The sequence below is a fragment of the Perognathus longimembris genome, chromosome 5 (genome assembly GCF_023159225.1).
Source record: "Perognathus longimembris pacificus isolate PPM17 chromosome 5, ASM2315922v1, whole genome shotgun sequence".
Taxonomy (NCBI): domain Eukaryota; kingdom Metazoa; phylum Chordata; class Mammalia; order Rodentia; family Heteromyidae; genus Perognathus; species Perognathus longimembris.
This window is the reverse complement of record NC_063165.1, coordinates 78,208,420-78,226,730: the sequence shown is the minus strand read 5'-3', so window position 1 is coordinate 78,226,730 and position 18,311 is coordinate 78,208,420. Positions and strand designations below refer to the sequence as shown.

Genomic DNA, 18,311 nt, shown 5'->3' with positions numbered 1-18,311 from the left:
TTTCTAATTCTATGTTCATCCCATCTATTTCCTCTAATGGATTAGTTTCTTTTTAATATATATTAATACATATTAAAATACATATTTATATACGTAGAATATTATGTTTGCACTTGCTTGTTCTTCCTCATTTGATCTCATTTTATCATTGACCTATCACTAATATTTTAGTTGTTCTGAGTCAAACTATGATACTAAAAGAATAATTTTGGTAAAGTAGGTGTATGAACCAGCACCAAGTGAAATGCCATAGACCACTCATTAAATGTGGATGATTCTCACATACCAATGATGGATTTGTCCAAATTGTCCCAGTTTGCATAGTTGTCTCCAAGCCAGTGTCCCCCCCAGCGGCCAGCAGTGGGATACGTGGAACGAGAGATGACAATTCCCCTTTTGCCAGTGGTCTTCTGCAGCGCACTAACACAAGCCAGAAAGCACTTTGAGCTTTTACATGGGACATGATCAATTCCTACTTAAGACCTCCTTGTGGAGTCTGTACATTTAGATTGACTCCTACTAAAACCAATTCTTTATAAGTCAAGAATACCCTCACAGACATTACTCTTTCCTTCTGATGATTACACGAGTACCACAGTAATAAACCTAACGTGTGAATGATTATTAAAACTACCTGCAAAGCAGAAAATAAAAATTTCCCTTGAAAAGGATAGCATCTTTATACTTATTATTAGAATTGCTCAATATTGAGTTGGTAGGTCTCATTCTTGAGCATCTATCAACAATATTCATATATTTTTCAATTAACACAAGTCATTTCAACTATTAATAGTATTAACTAGTTATTTGAAAAGTATTCAGTCTACATAAATATTATTTTAATAAAATCTACTATCTATTGATTTTCCATTTCTCTTTAATTATAGCTTATGAACTTTTAACATTCAATCCACTGCACAGAAAAGCCAGGCTAAAATATTACTGTCGAGAAAAATCATATTAAAATGTTCTGTTTGGGAGGGTAGATTAAAGGAAATAAGATGTTGATGGATCTTACAAACAAAACTAAGGATCATATTACTGGCATAGAATGTATCCCAAGTCAGATATCATCAAAGCAAAAAATTAGGTCACACACACACACACACACACACATTTTTTAATTCAGTCTTTGAGATGGATTTTAATGACCTGCGCATTTTAAAACACAAAATGCAACAATGCATATGTTTATATATTTTCTCTTTTCTTATTTTTAGTTTCTCCATCTCTCTGTCTGTCTCTCTAACTTCCCTCTCAGTTCCTGAATAAAGAATATTGCAAAATTATTAAATAGAAAAAAATCAATACAAAATACAAAGTAGAAAAGTATCACAATTAATTAAAACAATTTTATGTTAGTAGATACTACAGAACTCCCTCTGGAGAGCACCCCTCAAGCTCAAATACCTAACTAGGAAGAATTTTTGAAGTCAGCAAACCGTATGGCTAGTGTCAAATCATTTTTTGTTGCAACAAAGACAACATGAACTAAGAGGTTTATGTATATTTAATAACTACATTGCGACCTTGAAAATACTAATTTCAAGCCATACCTCTGGTATTCCTTATATCTCATAAGAAATAAACCTACCATATTACTCACAATGTTCAAGGTAGCTCAAGATTATTTTAATTAGCAACAAATTCAAACCAAACTACAAGAGACTATGATCATATTAGATAGAAAAGATGGTATACTAACCATCCTTTGACAACCAAAACAACATTGTATGAATTCATTAACTTAGCAGTTTGCCCACTCACCACTTCCCAAACCATATTTTAACTTTTAACATATTTTTAACTAAGCGATCTTAAAATTCCATTCGAGTCACCCTGTTTTTCAATGGCTATATTTTTTCCTAATGTATTTTTATTGTTGCCCAGAATTATATATATCATTTGTTTCATTTGAGGAAGGGTTGTTATACAGAGATAATAAATCCAAGGTCTTCAGAAAACAGTCTACATTCCATCATTATTGGCATAGTTTTGAGTTTGTTATAAAATCAAGGTTATTAGGAAGAATATTAATGAGAAGCCAAGGGTCAGTTAGACATGTTCTCCTTGATAACAAATCATTTGTTGGAAGATTTATCCAAGTATATATTCCTTTGTCAGTATCATCAAATTATTTCATCACATTTTTGTTATTTGCTTGACACTGTACAGGAGCTCTTTTCTTATTAAATGATACAAAAATGTTTTCTTGGTAAGATGAGAATAAACAAAGCACCTGAGAGTAGTTAGAGAGATACATACATACATACATAGGCATGTAGAGAGAGAGGGAAAGAGACAGACAGACAGACAGAGGAAGAGATTACAAATAAGGATAGGAAGGTATTCTATAACACAGATGATAGATAGATGTAAATAGGTAGAGAGCTACATGATCGAGAGAGAAATAAATAGATGTGGATATGTGATCAATAGGACATAGATGCACAGATAAATGTAGAGAGGTAAATTATAAATGAAAAATGATAGATGGATAGATAGATAGATAGATAGATAGATAGATAGATAGATAGATAGATAGATTCCCTTTATTATTGGAGGAAGAGGTCAATTCCAGAAAACCATTAGGAAGGAAAGAGCTCCAAGAGGAGGGAGGCCAAAGGAGTCTCTTAATAGACAATGCATATAGATTAACAATGGTAATACTAAGCCTTGAAGATCACTTGAGCGCTGTCAGGGCTATTTGACACCTTGCTTACTCATAGGTAGGTTTCATCTGGGACCAGCCATAGAGGTTATGCACATCGTAATGCAGCACAGATGTCCCATCGCTGAGAATCTGCTCAGTCTCCATGCACATGGTTCGGAAGTGCAATCCTTCATATCTTTTCGTAAGTGCTGAAGGAAATTAGGAACAACTTTAAAATACTATGAAGAGCACAGAAGAGAAGCTTGTACCTCATATCTATATAGTCTTATTTTTTAATTTAAGTTTGGGGTATTAAGAGTTGTGTATATTCATATAAGGTGGTGTTTTGATTCATCAAATTGTGGAGAAGTTATTTCAAGTTTATTAGCATATCCAGCAAAGAAAATTTGTATTATTCTTTATAAACAATAAGAATACTTATTATACACAGGGCTGGGAATATGGCCTAGTGGTAAATTGCTCGCCTCATATACATGAGGCCCTGGGTTTGATTCCTCAGCACCACATATATAGAAAAAGCTGGAAGTTGCACTGTGGCTCAAGTGGTAGAGTGCTAACCTTGAGCAAAAAGAAGCCAGGGGTGGTACTTAGGCCTCAGGACCGGCAAAAAACAAAACAAGAATATTTATACACAGTAAGAAAAATTCTTTTAAACACTTTGAGATAGGTAACATATTATTACTAATTTTTATCATAATTTTATCAAATTATCTTAAGTTAATATGAAGTAATAGATGATTCATGTTCACAATATTATGCATTACTGAATGAATACCAGAACATTTTCCTTATATCAAATTATATCCTTATATACTAATATATTCTTTGCCCTGAATCCTTAGGTATGCAATACTATATGATAATAATATTATCATATGAAAATACCAGTGGCATAACAGTGCAATTTTACCTGGAGCATACGGTGGGTAATTTAACTCATCATTTCTGCAATTATTATTGGTTGTTCCATTTACAAAACTGGATGGCTCATTCATGTCCTTAAAAATAAAGACAGCAAACATTTTTCAAGGAATTTAGAACACAGATTCTGAAAACAATTTCTTAAGATGACAAGAGGATTAAAACAGCTTCAAACAATGTTATGTATATTCCATATTTCAAAAATTATATATAAAGGCTTTCAATTACACTGAGGAGTTTGGTTCACTGTTTCTTAACACTTTCTCCATCTACGCCTTCTTTTGAGACAAAGAAAAGATCTTATGTTCTCCTGTAGTGTGAATTCCACATATAAAAGTGAAATTAATTATATTTCCATGGCATAAATTATAACAGTGTATAACATAGCAACTCTATCCTTCTCATTGCTGCCTACAGCCTAGTAACAATTACTTTTTACATTAAAAACCTAGAGAGATATTTTAAAAGAACAAGATATTTTATTATCTTGACTGAGCCCCTTAGTCTCCAAAGGCATATGAAATTAGATTGTGATTTACATATATAAATACATAAAATATGTAAACATTTTCTTGATCAATGTGCCAATTTAATATGATACAGTAAGGACTTCTTAAGATAGTTTATAAATTTTCTATCAAATATTTGTCTTGCCACTATTCTGAAAGAGCTACAGTTCATAAAAATCACATGTCTTTAGAGCTGTTCATAATAGCATCCTTATAAAATTTTCTTCAACTAAAAGTCCATTTATTTTCCTGTGTAAAAACCACCAAAGATATCCTACATATACAATCTATTCAAGAATACATATAATCTCCAGTATATATTTACATATGATAAGGATTTTTTTTCCATAGTACCTCGAAATTTTTTGTAAAAACATAAAACCTTTCAGCAAAATTTTAAGCCTTCATCTAAAATCAGGAAATTATTTCAAATATAACATCATGACATTCACAACAGATTACTTCTTACACAAAAGCTGAGAGTGGAGTAAGACTTATTCACTGAATTGAAAGCAAAACAAATGTTTGATATCTTTATTAAAAGTTGAAAAGCTGAGAGATTTACATTCCTTGGTCAATCTGATAATTTCCAGTAAAAAGCTCTCGTACACCCTTAGAATTCTTCAAAGTATATTACAATTAGTCTTTTGCATAAGAAAGTTTGGGAACTAGGGAGGGAGAAGATGGGGGAAAAATGAGGGAGGCGGTAACAAGTTAGATAAGTAATGTACTTGCCTTGCATTGAAACTGCCACCCCTCTGTCACTTGGACATTAAAGAAGAAGAAAAAAGAAAGTTCTATGGAAAATTTCTATCTTTTACAGAATCAATTAAAATATTTGGTAACCATTACCCCCAAAATAACATAAAATACATAGTTTAAATGTTACTTACAATCCACAAGCCATCGAACATCATTTGGTCATTGTAGAAATCCATGATTTCCCTGGTCCACCACTCTGCAGTGGAATTCCTAAAGAAATCTGGGAAAGCTACATGAGCTCTGGAGGCCTAGAAAAAATGAGAATGCAGACCCACATGTAAAAAGGCACCAAAGAGGCCCCATGGCTCCTATTCACACTTTATGTGACTCAACACTTCATGTAACAGGAGTGACAAAGAAAGAGACCAGATAACAAGTTAGTTACACAAACATTTGTGAATTTCCTTCAACTTTTCCAGTGTTGGGGGAAGGGGAATTATCTCAATCAAACCTTACGGAGAAAAATAAAATAGAATAGAACAATCAACATTTAATTTTAAGTAAAAATAAATGTTGTGTTACCCACCTTTCTGAACTTTTACAACCAACATGTTTTCCCACTACCCCCAACTAACTTGTTGTTGAGTTGACAGTCATTTGGGACAGTTGAAGTTCTACTGTGACACTTTTACACACACACACACACACACACACACACACACACACACACACAGAGTTAGTTATGAACTAGTTCATCTCCTTTATCATAGTTACTTTTTCTCTGTTATTCTCAAATAAAGCCCTCTACAAACTCTCAGGGAAGAGTGATTTTATTCAATTTCTTAGCAAATGAAATTTCTATTTGCCAGTCTTCATGTCAAATTTCCAAGTTCTGGGCTGGGAATATGGCCTAGTGGTAGAGTGCTCGCCTAGTGGTAGAGTGCTCGCCTCGGGTACAGAAAGCCCTGGGTTCTATTCCTCAGCACCATGTATGTAGGAAAGGCCGGAGTGGCGCTGTGGCTCAAGTGGTAGAGTGCTAGCCTTGAGCAAAAAGAAGCCAGGGACAGTGCTCAGGCACTGAGTTCAAGCCCAGGACTGGCAAAAAAACAAGCAAAAAAAAAATATTCCAAATTCTATGTCACTGGTGTTAGCAAGATTGGCCGGAAACTTGGTCATTTTAAAAATAAAGAAAAACAATCAAAAATTTAAAAACCTACACATCAAATGCTTTCTTGGAATACATCGAATGTATTGCCTGCCAATGAGATTTACAGAAAATGATACAGGAGGGAAATATGCAGAGAGAAAATGAAATACGTGATAGAGTATCAACTATGAGCATTTCAAGTTGGAAAAGACTTAAATTTATCATGTCTCTCCATGGTTGTAGTTTTCTCCAAAAGATAAAAGTTTCATGGGATTAGAGTGATGAATACTTTGTAGGCTAAGATGTCTCCAGGATCACAACAATAAGTTACAAGATAGTTACTACCAGGTAATATTGCTTAAATTTCATTTTTTATTCTTTATATAATTTATTTATTGGACCATTTACTGTTTTTCTTTAGATAAGTGTTCTTATCCTTTCAGTGCAAATGTTTGATTATCCAGAAAAAACAATCTCAAGTATATTCAATCTAATACTCTTTATCTCTCTTGTGGAACAGAGACCTAAATTTTTTATTATTAATTTACTTTATTGTTATTGCAGAGGTGATGTACAGAGGGATGGCAATTATTAGTCAGGTAATGAGTATATTTCATTTTGCCTACATCTATATAAGAAGTCTGGCACTCCACTTCAGTGTTACCACAGCCATACAAGAATAAAAGCTCGTTGACATAGAACTGATGTTTTCCCTCTGATTTATAAGTCAGTATCTTCTGTCTTTTAACTCTGAATTAGAAATACTTTAGGATAATTTAAGCTTCCTTATTTTCTTATAATTAACATACATCTAAATGACAATGATTATAAATCAAATTAAGTATATTTCAAGCTCTTCACTTCAAAAATTAATTCTGTATTTTGTATTTTGTATTTGTTTTTTACTCTAATCTAATATTCATTTTCACCCTTTTTTGTGTTACCTATTTGAGATTTCTCTTTTTTCATATAGGTGTTATTATAAACTCAATTTACATGGGGTTTGCTGTATCCCATATATTTTGATACCATTGATTCATTCATTCATTTGCTTGTTTGTTTGTTTGTTTGTTTGTTTGTTTATTGCCAGTACTGGGGCTAGAACTCAGGACCTGAACACTGTCCCTGGCTTTCTTTTGCTCAAATCTAGCACTCTTCTTCTTGAGCCACAGCACCACTTCTGGCTTTTTCTGTTTATGTGGTGCCGAGGAATGGAACTCATGGCTTCTTATACGCTAGGCAAGCATTCTACCACTGAGCCACATTCCCAGCACTGATACCTTGCTTTAAATGTTTATTTTTCATAAGAATCTGCAATTCATTTTGCATTATTCTTTTATCTACTGATTATTCAGTTTATTTCTTCATATCCTTGGATGACTTTTTCTTAGAAAGAAATGAATAACAGGGCAGGGAATGTGGCTTAGCGGTAGAGTGCTTGCCTAACAAATGAATAACATAGTACTTGGCATAATATCAATCTTCACAATATATGATATCAATGTTCACTAACTTGGTATCCAAGCTGGAGAATATCTGAGGAGTTTTTAGTGAAAAAAGAAGTGTATCTTGCTGTTGATTAGATGGAATTTACTAAGAAGTCAGGCTACTTAGTGGATATGTTGTTCAGTGTACACTTTCTCTACTTAATTGTAGTTTTTCTACCCATAACTGAAAATAAAGTATGGAATATTTTTACTATTCTGGGATGGATATCTATATCTATCATAAGATCTTTAGGTGACTGAATGTAAATATTTTGGTGCTATATTATTATTATTATTATTATTATTATTATTATTATTATTATTATTATTATTATTGTCAGTTCTGGGCCTTGGACTCAGGGCCTGAACACTGTCGCTGGCTTCTTTTCACTGAAGGCTAGCACTTGACCATTTGAGCCACAGCACTATTTCTGTCTTTTTCTGTTTATGTGGTGTTGAGGAATCAAACCCAGAGCTTCATGTATGCAAGGCAAGCACTCTACCACTAGGCCATATTCCCAGCCCCGTTGCTATATTATTGATTGTGCATATGCTTATAATTGCTTATCTCACTAGTGACTAATCTGTTAGCCTTATATTGTTAACCTATTAATACTGTGATGACCCTTTCAAAATCTATTTTCTGTGTTTTTTTATCCTTGTTCTCTGTTTATTATGAATATATGAAGTAAATTTGCCATTTGTTTCAGTTTTTAAAGGAATCATGTAGATATTATACTGTGTAAAATAAGCCAGTTACAGAAGGACCTTTACTGATTCTATTTATTTTAGGGAACTGAAAATGTAAAATTCAAAACAGCAGAGTTATTTGCCCAAAGACAGCAGTTGACAAAAGTAGGAAATTACTTTGGAAAAGGCATAAAATCTCAATCATATTAGAGGAATAAATTCTGGAGATTAACTGTACAACATTGTCTCTACAAGATATGTACTTTATTGTATACACTCATTTTTATTGCTAGTCTCAAATTAATTTCCCTTACCATGGATAATACTTATATTTTTTGTTTGTTTTCAAAAAAAGAATGGCTGTTTGAATGAAGTAAAATATAATGTTGCTAAATCAAATGACTGATACATTTTTATTGTTACTAAACGTTAAATGTTCACTAAATATAGTAATATAGAAGCCATTTTTTTTAGAAAAGAACATTCCAATTGGATTGTTGCTCAGAAATGATTGTTAAATCCACATCTGGATTTTGTTCTTGTTGTTGTTATAGAATTAATCAGGAAAAACTTACATTGACGGCTTCATCTTCAGTTAAAGTCTCATCTATTGTGACATTGGGTAAATCTGGCCAAACCTATAACCAAAGAAAGGAAAACAGCTCAAACAAATTTAGTGTGAAATAGTTGCATTCAACCAAAGAATAATATATTTCCAAAGCATATTCTTTTTATATAGCAAGATCCTTGGATCAACAATCCTGCAAATACTTATCTGTATTTTCTGTATGGGCACTCCCTGCAGAATAATCACATTTGCTGTATGTGTCTAATTTTTAACAAGGTAAATTTTTAAAAAATGACATTTGTGTGATACTTGATACATATACATATGATGTGCATGTAAGATATATAAATGTATCTCATATATTTGAATTTCTTATACATATTATATATAATGTATATATACATATCATTATACAGTTAACCTATTTCTACTGTGATGACAGTTTTAAAATCTATATTCTCTGGTTTGTCATCCTTGTTCTCTATTTATTATTAATATAGGAAATAAGTTCTCCATCTGTTTGAATTTTATGAAGGAATGTTATAGATATTATACTATGTAAATTAAGCCAGTGACAGAAGGGCATTTACTGATTCTGTTTATTTTAGGAATACATATAGTATATTGTATATATAAAAAATATATATTAATATTATGAATATACTGTTTTACTTGAAAGGACAGAAGAACTTATTTAGAAATGGTTTGCTGAGACAAAACATCCATTAATTTGCACAGTCGGTGATAAATCTTTGCTTTATCTACTCTGCACTCACTGCCTAAGCTGCCTTGCTAAACTCCACACACCAGGAATACATAAAACAGAAACCAGTTTCAGTCATGTTGCTAGCTCCAAGAATTTCAGTCTAAATAGAAGGAGCTAGCGGCAGAATTGAAAAATATAAATGGTTCCCCAGAGAGTAATTTGAGAAGGATTAAAGACTAATAGGAGATAGTGCTCTCATGTAAGGAAGGAAGGGTAGAAATCTGAGAAAATTATGTAGAAATATAGAATGACAAGAAATAAACATGGAAGCTATCTCTCTTTGAGACAATATGACATACCTTATGACTGCAACATTTTTAAGATACTATGACTTTCTATTTTTTCACCAGATTTTGTTTATTTTTTAATTTTATTTTGTAAAGCCCTGTAGAAACTGCTATAAAAATAAACCCAAAGGTTTTGCACTCTCTTCACTCAACATCTCCTAATGCCATCATATTCTGTCATCATAACCTGATGATCAAGTCAAGCAATGGAACTAATGATTAGAGTATGTTTAAATTTCACCAAATGTATCATTATTGTCTTACTTGAGATAAAAGGTATGGAAGCTAGCTCCATTTTTAATTTTGCCTCTCATCATGGAATTTTGTGAGTTTTAGAATTACATTGTCCAAAATGCATGTAGTAGTCTGAATATTGTGAATATATAAAATCCCATGAACTATATTCCTTAAGTTAGTAATATAATTATAGCCCTTAACAAGTATTGCTGTTTTCACTAAATGAAATAATTTTTAGAGGATTAAAAATGCTTAAATGACTCAAACCATGGATTCCTCATTTGTTATTGTACTAATAATAGTAATTTCTTTGGATTAACCATTTTATTTATACTCAAAGAATATCTGGTACCTTTGAAATTATAAAATAATTATAATTTTGTTTATTTTTCCAAATACACTTTAAAATTTTTAGTTAAATTCAAATGTGATATGAAGTAACAATTTCACCATTACTTTCTTTAAAATATTTTATACCTTTGCCCAACAGATGTCATTGGTGTTTGGCCATTTGACAAACACATCTTTTTCTATTCCTCTTGAAAATGCAGGATAAGGCTTGGTTTCATTTCCTGAAATTGCTGGATCCTAAAATTAAAATAAAACATAAGCAACATATATGGGGAATAAAAATGTAGCCACATGGGGCTGGGGATATGGCCTAGTGGCAAGAGTGCCTGCCTCATATACATGAGGCCCTGTGTTCGATTCCCCAGCACCACATATACAGAAAATGGCCAGAAGTGGCGCTGTGGCTCAAGTGGCAGAGTGCTGGCCTTGAGCAAAAAGAAGCCAGGGACAGTGCTCAGGCCCAGAGTCCAAGCCCAGGACTTGCCAAAAAAAAAAAAAAAAAAGAAAAGAAAAGAAAAAAAATGTAGCCACATGGGCAGCTATGGTAAAATATTTGAGTTTTCCATTATCATAAGGTTTGATTCTTACATCAACATTATTCCTACAGCAAAATTATGCTCTAGTTTCTTTAGAAGGTATTCTAAGAGCTTTAAAAAATTCACTAGTTACTATGCTTAGCAATTTCCTTAGTGCTTTCTTGTTTAAGCTTCATTTCTCTGGTGATATGTCTGTTTGCTTAATTTATTCTCTATATGAAAATGATAAAAAATATTAGCTTCAGTGAATTATTAACCTAAAGGCAAAGTCTTACATGTGAAACACATGACAAACAATCCTAGTAAATGACTTTAGAATTATATGGGAACAAGAAACCTACTATCTTTGTTGATACTTCTATATGTTAATGTCAGTTTATAGCTTGGATGGTAACCAGAAACAATCTGTCATTGACTTCCAATTTACGAGTTACCAACATAAAGATGTACCTAAGTAAAAGCCAGGCAGTGTCAGGCTCGGTAAATTAAAGGAAATATTAATGAAGGAAATGTTCAGAGCTGAGAGTACAGTCCAAACTTTAACAGTTATTATTTGAAATGTCTTTTTGTGTCATACTCATTTAGAGAGAATTTGAAGACAATAACATTGTAAGAGAAAAAAGTTAAAAACACTGACCAGTATAATAATGTATCTCATCCCCTCATTTCTTATTCTGTTAACAAACTGAGGCAAGTCATGGAAATCTTCACCAATTGTGAAGTCTAGTTGTCTTTCCATGTAATCAATATCTGTGTATTGGACATCCTGAAATAGAAAACATTAGTGGCAATTTGTTAAGAAACAGCTGAGTCAGTGTGCCTTATTCTATTATATGTGTAAAAATTACAGCAATATGAAAGTACTAGTTCTCCTCACTATATCCTAAAGAGAATTAATCTATAATAAAGTGTTCAAACAATAAAAGTGAGCCAAGAATGTTGGAGCACTGTGTAGTCCCAGTCTCAGGGGGCTGGGGCAGGAGGATCACTAATTTGAGAGCAACTTTCATTATGTAGTGAATCCAGGGTCTGATAAAGCTATATATTCACTCTATCTCACAGAAAAAAAAAGGAAAGAAAAGTTTCATACAGAATTATAAATTATTCTAAGACTAACATAATAACTTATGTATGTATCCTAGTCTGCCAGAGTTTACGTAGCAATTTTTATTTGGAAGTAAATATTCTAAATCAGTGTATTTTGGTATGTAATTTCCAAGGAAAATTAAAATATAAAGAAATAGAAGAATTTCTGGTGTTACAAAATTATAATAAATATAGGAGCTTCCTACAGTGCATGAATAGAAAATTGTTGCTTTTGTGGCAGAAAGGAGAAAGGGACAATAGCATAGCCTCCATTATGATAAGTTCTGTTTAACCTATCAAAGACATATTTGGACTAATACCCTTGATAAATAAGCAATGCATTTTGACATATAAATATTTTGAGCTGTGTGCTAGTGGTTCATATCTGTAACCCTTGCTACTTAGGAGGTTGAGATCAGAGGATTGCGGTTCAAACCCAGCCCAGGCAGAAAGTCTATGAGCCTTCTTTCTCCACTTAACTATAAAAGCACTAGAAGTGATACTGTGGCTCAGTGTGGCAGAGCACTTGTCTTACACAAAATGTGCCAGGAATAGCACCCAGGCACCGAGTTCAATCCCCATGAATGAGGAAATAATAATAGTAATAATAATAACAAAAACAACAAGAAATATTTTGAAATATATGTACTCAAACAAACAATTAAGTTTACCAGAGAATCATGAATTAACTCCAAATCATTACTAGTTAAATCAAGTATTTTTGGGCAGGCAATCAACTTAGCTTGTTACTTGTTCGTAATAGTTAAAAAAGATGATGACTGATACAGCATTGGACAGTGTTATAAATCTTGCTTTTATAATGTGTTTCTGCTTGCATATTTCTATGTGATCCCAAACAATACAACTAATTTTCCCTCAGTACTGGATTCCATAAGTACCAATATCTTATAAGGAGTTCATCCTTCTTAGAATGATTTCTTACCAAACTTTTTCTACTCCAGTGGAAAGTATTACTAGAAAAATCCTTGTGATTCATTAAGTTTGCAAAAAAAAATTAGTAAAATAAAATACAATTGCAGATAGATTAATTATGATGATTTGGAATGTTTAATTTCCCAAATATTATTGAGTGAAAAGAGTATTTTTACTCCAACTCTCATTGGATGGTAGAAATTGTAACTATTAGCTACACCACAGCTAAAATCATGCCACGTAACATCCAACTCCTTTACTCTAATTTCTCCTGTTAATTGATCATGAAGCTTCCTCTGGATTCTATAGAATATCAGAATAGGCAGAATGTATCTGACTACTTATACCACCCATGATTTGTGACAGGACCCAATGTGTATCGTGACACGATACCATAGGATAAAAGACATGAAGGAAAAGAAGAAAAACAATGTGTTTCCCCTTTCCCTTATCATTCATATAAAGGTAATTGAATAAAATGTCATATCCAATTCTGACATTGCTACCACAACCTCAGCATCTGTTTCCTTTTGATTCCCATTGTATCTTTAGTAAGGTCTTGAAAGGAGATATACGTACATAGGGAATCTTGGCAGCCACCATATCTTCATACAGCTTCTCAATTTCTGAAGTATTTCTGTATCCATAACGACACAATTGGAACCCCAGAGCCCAGTATGGGGGCATTACTGGGTGGCCAATTACCTTTAACAACAATGACAAGAAGAAGTTGTTACATTTGAAGTAAGAGGCACATTTTCTAATAGGAAGAAACCATTTTTTAAATAAATACATCATCATACTTCATGATATTGCTTTGTTGCAACCTCTGGAGTTGGACCCAAAAACATGTAGAAATCCAAGATGCCGCCAATGATGCGGTAAGTCAAAGCAGGAGTGGGCTGGAATGTAACATCTGAAAATGATCCAACACAAAATTCCGTTTGCATCTATGCTAATGACAGTGATTTGTTTCAAAAGTCACCTTTGTACTCCTGGTGAAAATTTCAATAATTATCTTACCCATTCCATTGCTGTTCAGTAACAGAACCCCATGAGCATTCCCTTCATCCTCCAGTGCCATGTAATAGGGTTGAAATCCATAGGAATTAAGCTTATACTGAAACAAAAGGTTAAGCACAATGAATGCTTAGTAATCACAGCCTTGGTATTTAAATGTTCCTGTTTATCCTACTCAAATTACTTGAATTAAAATAAATATATTTCCTTAGGAAAATAATGTCTCTGTTGTTAGAAATGCTATTGCTCTTCAAACATGTAAATGAGTATACAAATCAATAACATCCACAAATCTGGTATATTAACTGATATAAAATAGCAATTATATTATTGTATTTGGATTTTTTCCACAGGCTACATGTCTGAATGCAATTCCTTTTGCTGACCTTGTATCCTAGAAATGACTAAATCATTCAGCCAAGAACATAGTATATAAAGGTATACTATTTTCATTCCTAAAGCATCTTATTCCTCCACCACAACTAACTTTCAGTCATTTGTTATCATGTGAATATAATCATCTCTTTGTTTTTTTTTTTTTTTTTTTTTTTTGGCCAGTCCTGGGGCTTGGACTCAGAGCCTGAGCACTGTCCCTGGCTTCTTGCTCAATGCTAGCATTCTGCCACTTGAGCCACAGCGCCACTTCTGGCCATTTTCTGTATATGTGGTGCTGGGGAATTGAACCCAGGGCCTCATGTATACGAGGCAAGCACTTTTGCCACTAGGCCATATCCCCAGCCCCCAATCATCTCTTAATACCTATAGTAATGATGAAAATTTACACAGGTAATTTTGGCAAAATGTTCTTTTGTGTTTACATGCTTAGAAAACTACATTTTCCTTTGAACAGTTATGACAAAAGCAAAAAGTTGTATGTCTACGGGGATCAAAATTAAATGGGCACATCCTAATTTAAAAACAAATAGTTGCATATTGGAAATGGAAATGAACTTTACAACGTGGGACGGAAAGCAGGAGAAAACCAGGGAGGGGGTGACACTGTTAGAAAGGAAATGTACTAATTGCCTTACTATGTAACTATAACCCCTCTGTACATCACCTTTATAATAAAAAATTGGCTGCTCTAGTAAACACATTTGCATTTTATTACTGAGGGTATCTTTTAAAAAAGACATTATTGAGCAAAATAAAAATGAGATTTTATTTTACCAAAATGCCTTTGTTTTCTTGACATGCTTGGAGTCATTGTAATTAAGAGCATATTTTTCATAAAGCATGAGATATTTTTTTAGCAAGACAACTCTAGGAAGCCTATCACAAGTATATAAAATGTTTTCAAGATGTAGCTAGTAGTTTGGCCTCGGGTAAGTATACAATTGCAACAGTGGTTTACAATGGTCTATGTATCAAATCACTACATAAGAAATGAAAATTAATCAATTGATAAACAAAACAAGACCTGTAACCATATAGAATAGAATTCTTTGTAATTGAAAAGGTTGGAAAATTACTTTGTTAACCTGCATCTTTTAATCAGGCCAATCGACATTTTTCCCGCTGTTTTTATCTATCTATCTATCTATCTATCTATCTATCTATCTATCTATCTATCTATCTATTTTTTATTTTATTATTTTACTATATATATATATATTCTTTTTTTTTTTTGCCCGTCCTGGGGCTTGGTCTCAGGGCCTGAGCACTGTCTCTGGCTTCTCTTTGCTCAAGGTTAGCACTCAACTTCTTGAGCCACAGCACCACTTCTGGCTTTTTCTGTTTATGTGGTGCTGAGGAATTGAACCCAGGGCTTTATGCATACTAGACAAGCACTCCAACGCTAAGCCACATTCCCAGCCCCTACACCTACTTAAGTAGTAGTACAAAGAGGATACATTTCCATAAGTCAAGTCATTTTGAACATATGTTAATTGGTTTTTAAAAAATAAATATTTTCTAAAATATTTTTTATAATATTTGCATTTGGTTTTAGAAACCTTCTAGAGGAGGGAAGGGGTGACATTGTCCAAAAAGAAATCTACTCTTTGTCTGATGTATGTATCTGCAAGCCCCCTCCTCCTGTACATCAACTTCATAATAACAATAGCAATCATGTTTGGACCATGAAACCTCTTCTCACGTTCACTACCAGTTGAGGAGATCTTCTAGCCACCTCTAACCGCTTTGTATTTCTCCCTCATCCCTCCACTGTGAGCTTGCACTCAGGGCCCTGCACTGTCCCCGCGGCTTTGTCCTCGGTGTCCTGGCTCCCCTAGATAGGTACTCACTCCAGGGGGCTGATCCCGAGTGAACATGCCCCATGTGTTCCACTTCAGGTCTCTCCTAAATGCTGTGTGCTCCACTTCCCCAAAACCATAGATGTACTCTGAGGGCAAGCGCGTAGAGATCTGAATAAACTGGTCATTGAAGGCAAACCCAGGCAGTTGAGAATCCCAGCTGAAAACACAGGAAGACAGCTGTACTTGGGCCAAAATACACTGCACCTGAGTAGCATATTTAAATAATACTAGCAATTATGCTGTTGGCAATCTGAAAGCAAATAGTTTCCCCATATATTTAATTATACCCAGATACTTAGATACATTGATCATTACTATAGCACACACACACACACACATACACACACACACCCCTTTGAGTTACATATCATATGTAAAACATAATATGAATAAGATTGTGTTCCTAATAATCATGTTAAATGGCATAATCTGCACACCTCAAAAGACAAGGATCACTCATTGTATATCATACGTGTGTTTCACAATGAAACTTTTCACTACGTACAATTTATAAATCCCTTACTCTGAGCATACCAATAATTGATAAAGATACCATTTTAGTCTCAAAAACTAATGAGCAATTAATGGTGACTCAGTATTCTACGCCAGGAAAATTCACTTTCACTTTACCTTGAGAAAATCAAGGTACAAATATTCTACATGTGGAATAAAAGGAAATAAATATTAATAGGAATTACAAGCATAATTGATAATTTAATTCTCCCTATATTTCACTCAATCTTTTTCATGTTCTCTTTTGCATTTCTGAAAGATGTTACTTAATAAATCATATGCTACAAAAAATGATCTTTTGTTAATTGAGTCATTGGCTAGCAAAATAGGCGTGAAGAGATTGCCTACCTATGATGAATAAATCTGTGCCATGATTAAAGTTTAACATTACTTTTTGGAAAACCAGTAGAGTACCTCACTCCAAACATGGCCATTTAGCACATGCTTCTCTTGTTTCCTCTTGCTGGCCATTGCTGACTACCTGAATTGATCATTTTGTAGGCCCTCAGAAGATGTTAAAAACACAACAGTCCTTTGAACAACAAAAGTTCCTCATCCCGGAAAAATTGGTAAGATAAATTTAAAATAATCAACAGTATATTTTATTCTAGTGTAGCTAAAATAAAGTCAATGACTTCAAATGATTTATTTTCGATGATATCAAAATAAATACAGATTTATATTTGAAGCCTATGACTTTCATGTTCTTATTCGAGTCCCTCTTCTCATAAATAAGTGTAGCAATTCTAGTGATACATTTATATATGTACCTAACTTGTTTTGACCAATGCTCATCATGGTCAGGAATCTTAGTTTAGTTTTCCATTACCTAGAAGATACAGTCTCAGTTCCATTCATGTAAGCCATCAGATTTCTAGTGTAAATCAAATTTCAGATCAGTTTTATCTTATAGTCTCATTTCTGAACTAAATGTCTAATTTTATGTAAAAACTAGCAATTATTTAACACATCTTAAGGCCTTAATATGATGTCATGGTACGACTGTCATAATAGTGAACCATTGTTACACAGTAACCTTCCTTTTCCTTCCTGAGCTAACGGCGATAGCCTTCATAAGGAATAATTCTATCACGTAATTCTCATGTATTCCTTCATAAAGAATAACCCTGTCACTTACATAATTCTCCCAGTGCTTCTGCGTCGAACTTGGATACCAAATGGATTTTCCTTGATTTCAACATCATAAAGTCTGTTTTCGTAAGTGCTCATTGGCGTTTCTGGAATGTTCAGTGGCACTGGAACTTCGTATCTTTTATTTTGGGAATCATAAATCTGTAGCAAATAAATAGGAAGCAAGAGGGATGGAGTTTGTTCTATGTTGCTGACTGTGCAAATATCATGAAATATTTTAAATAATCATTGAAACAATCATGTTTTGAACAATACACTTCAAATAACTAATTCTAAATCAAACTAGGTAGCATTTCATGATTCATTTTATATAGATTCTTTGTAATGATGTATGCAGACTCATTATATCTATTTAAGGTGTTTAGAACAGAATATCAAATACAAAATGTTAAATATTCCCTGTAAGGACATTCCAGTTTTGACATACCATTCTGGATTCAACAGTATGTCACAAATATAACCAAGTGGAACATG

At 33.3% G+C, this 18,311-nt stretch overlaps 1 protein-coding gene across 1 annotated transcript in view; it reads right to left on the bottom strand.

The window, feature by feature from the left end:
* The window catches only part of Si (sucrase-isomaltase), a 99,248-nt gene that overhangs the window by 13,487 nt on the left and 67,450 nt on the right, over positions 1-18,311 (bottom strand). Inside the window, exons 26-37 of the mRNA XM_048345852.1 lie at positions 17,824-17,978; positions 16,161-16,329; positions 13,918-14,014; positions 13,698-13,810; positions 13,474-13,599; positions 11,513-11,641; positions 10,466-10,576; positions 8,706-8,768; positions 4,998-5,114; positions 3,585-3,672; positions 2,724-2,862; positions 287-420 (exon numbers count right to left, since the gene is read on the bottom strand). Coding sequence (XP_048201809.1) covers positions 287-420; positions 2,724-2,862; positions 3,585-3,672; positions 4,998-5,114; positions 8,706-8,768; positions 10,466-10,576; positions 11,513-11,641; positions 13,474-13,599; positions 13,698-13,810; positions 13,918-14,014; positions 16,161-16,329; positions 17,824-17,978 — 1,441 coding nt within the window. The remainder of the gene's footprint in view (positions 1-286; positions 421-2,723; positions 2,863-3,584; positions 3,673-4,997; positions 5,115-8,705; positions 8,769-10,465; positions 10,577-11,512; positions 11,642-13,473; positions 13,600-13,697; positions 13,811-13,917; positions 14,015-16,160; positions 16,330-17,823; positions 17,979-18,311) is intronic.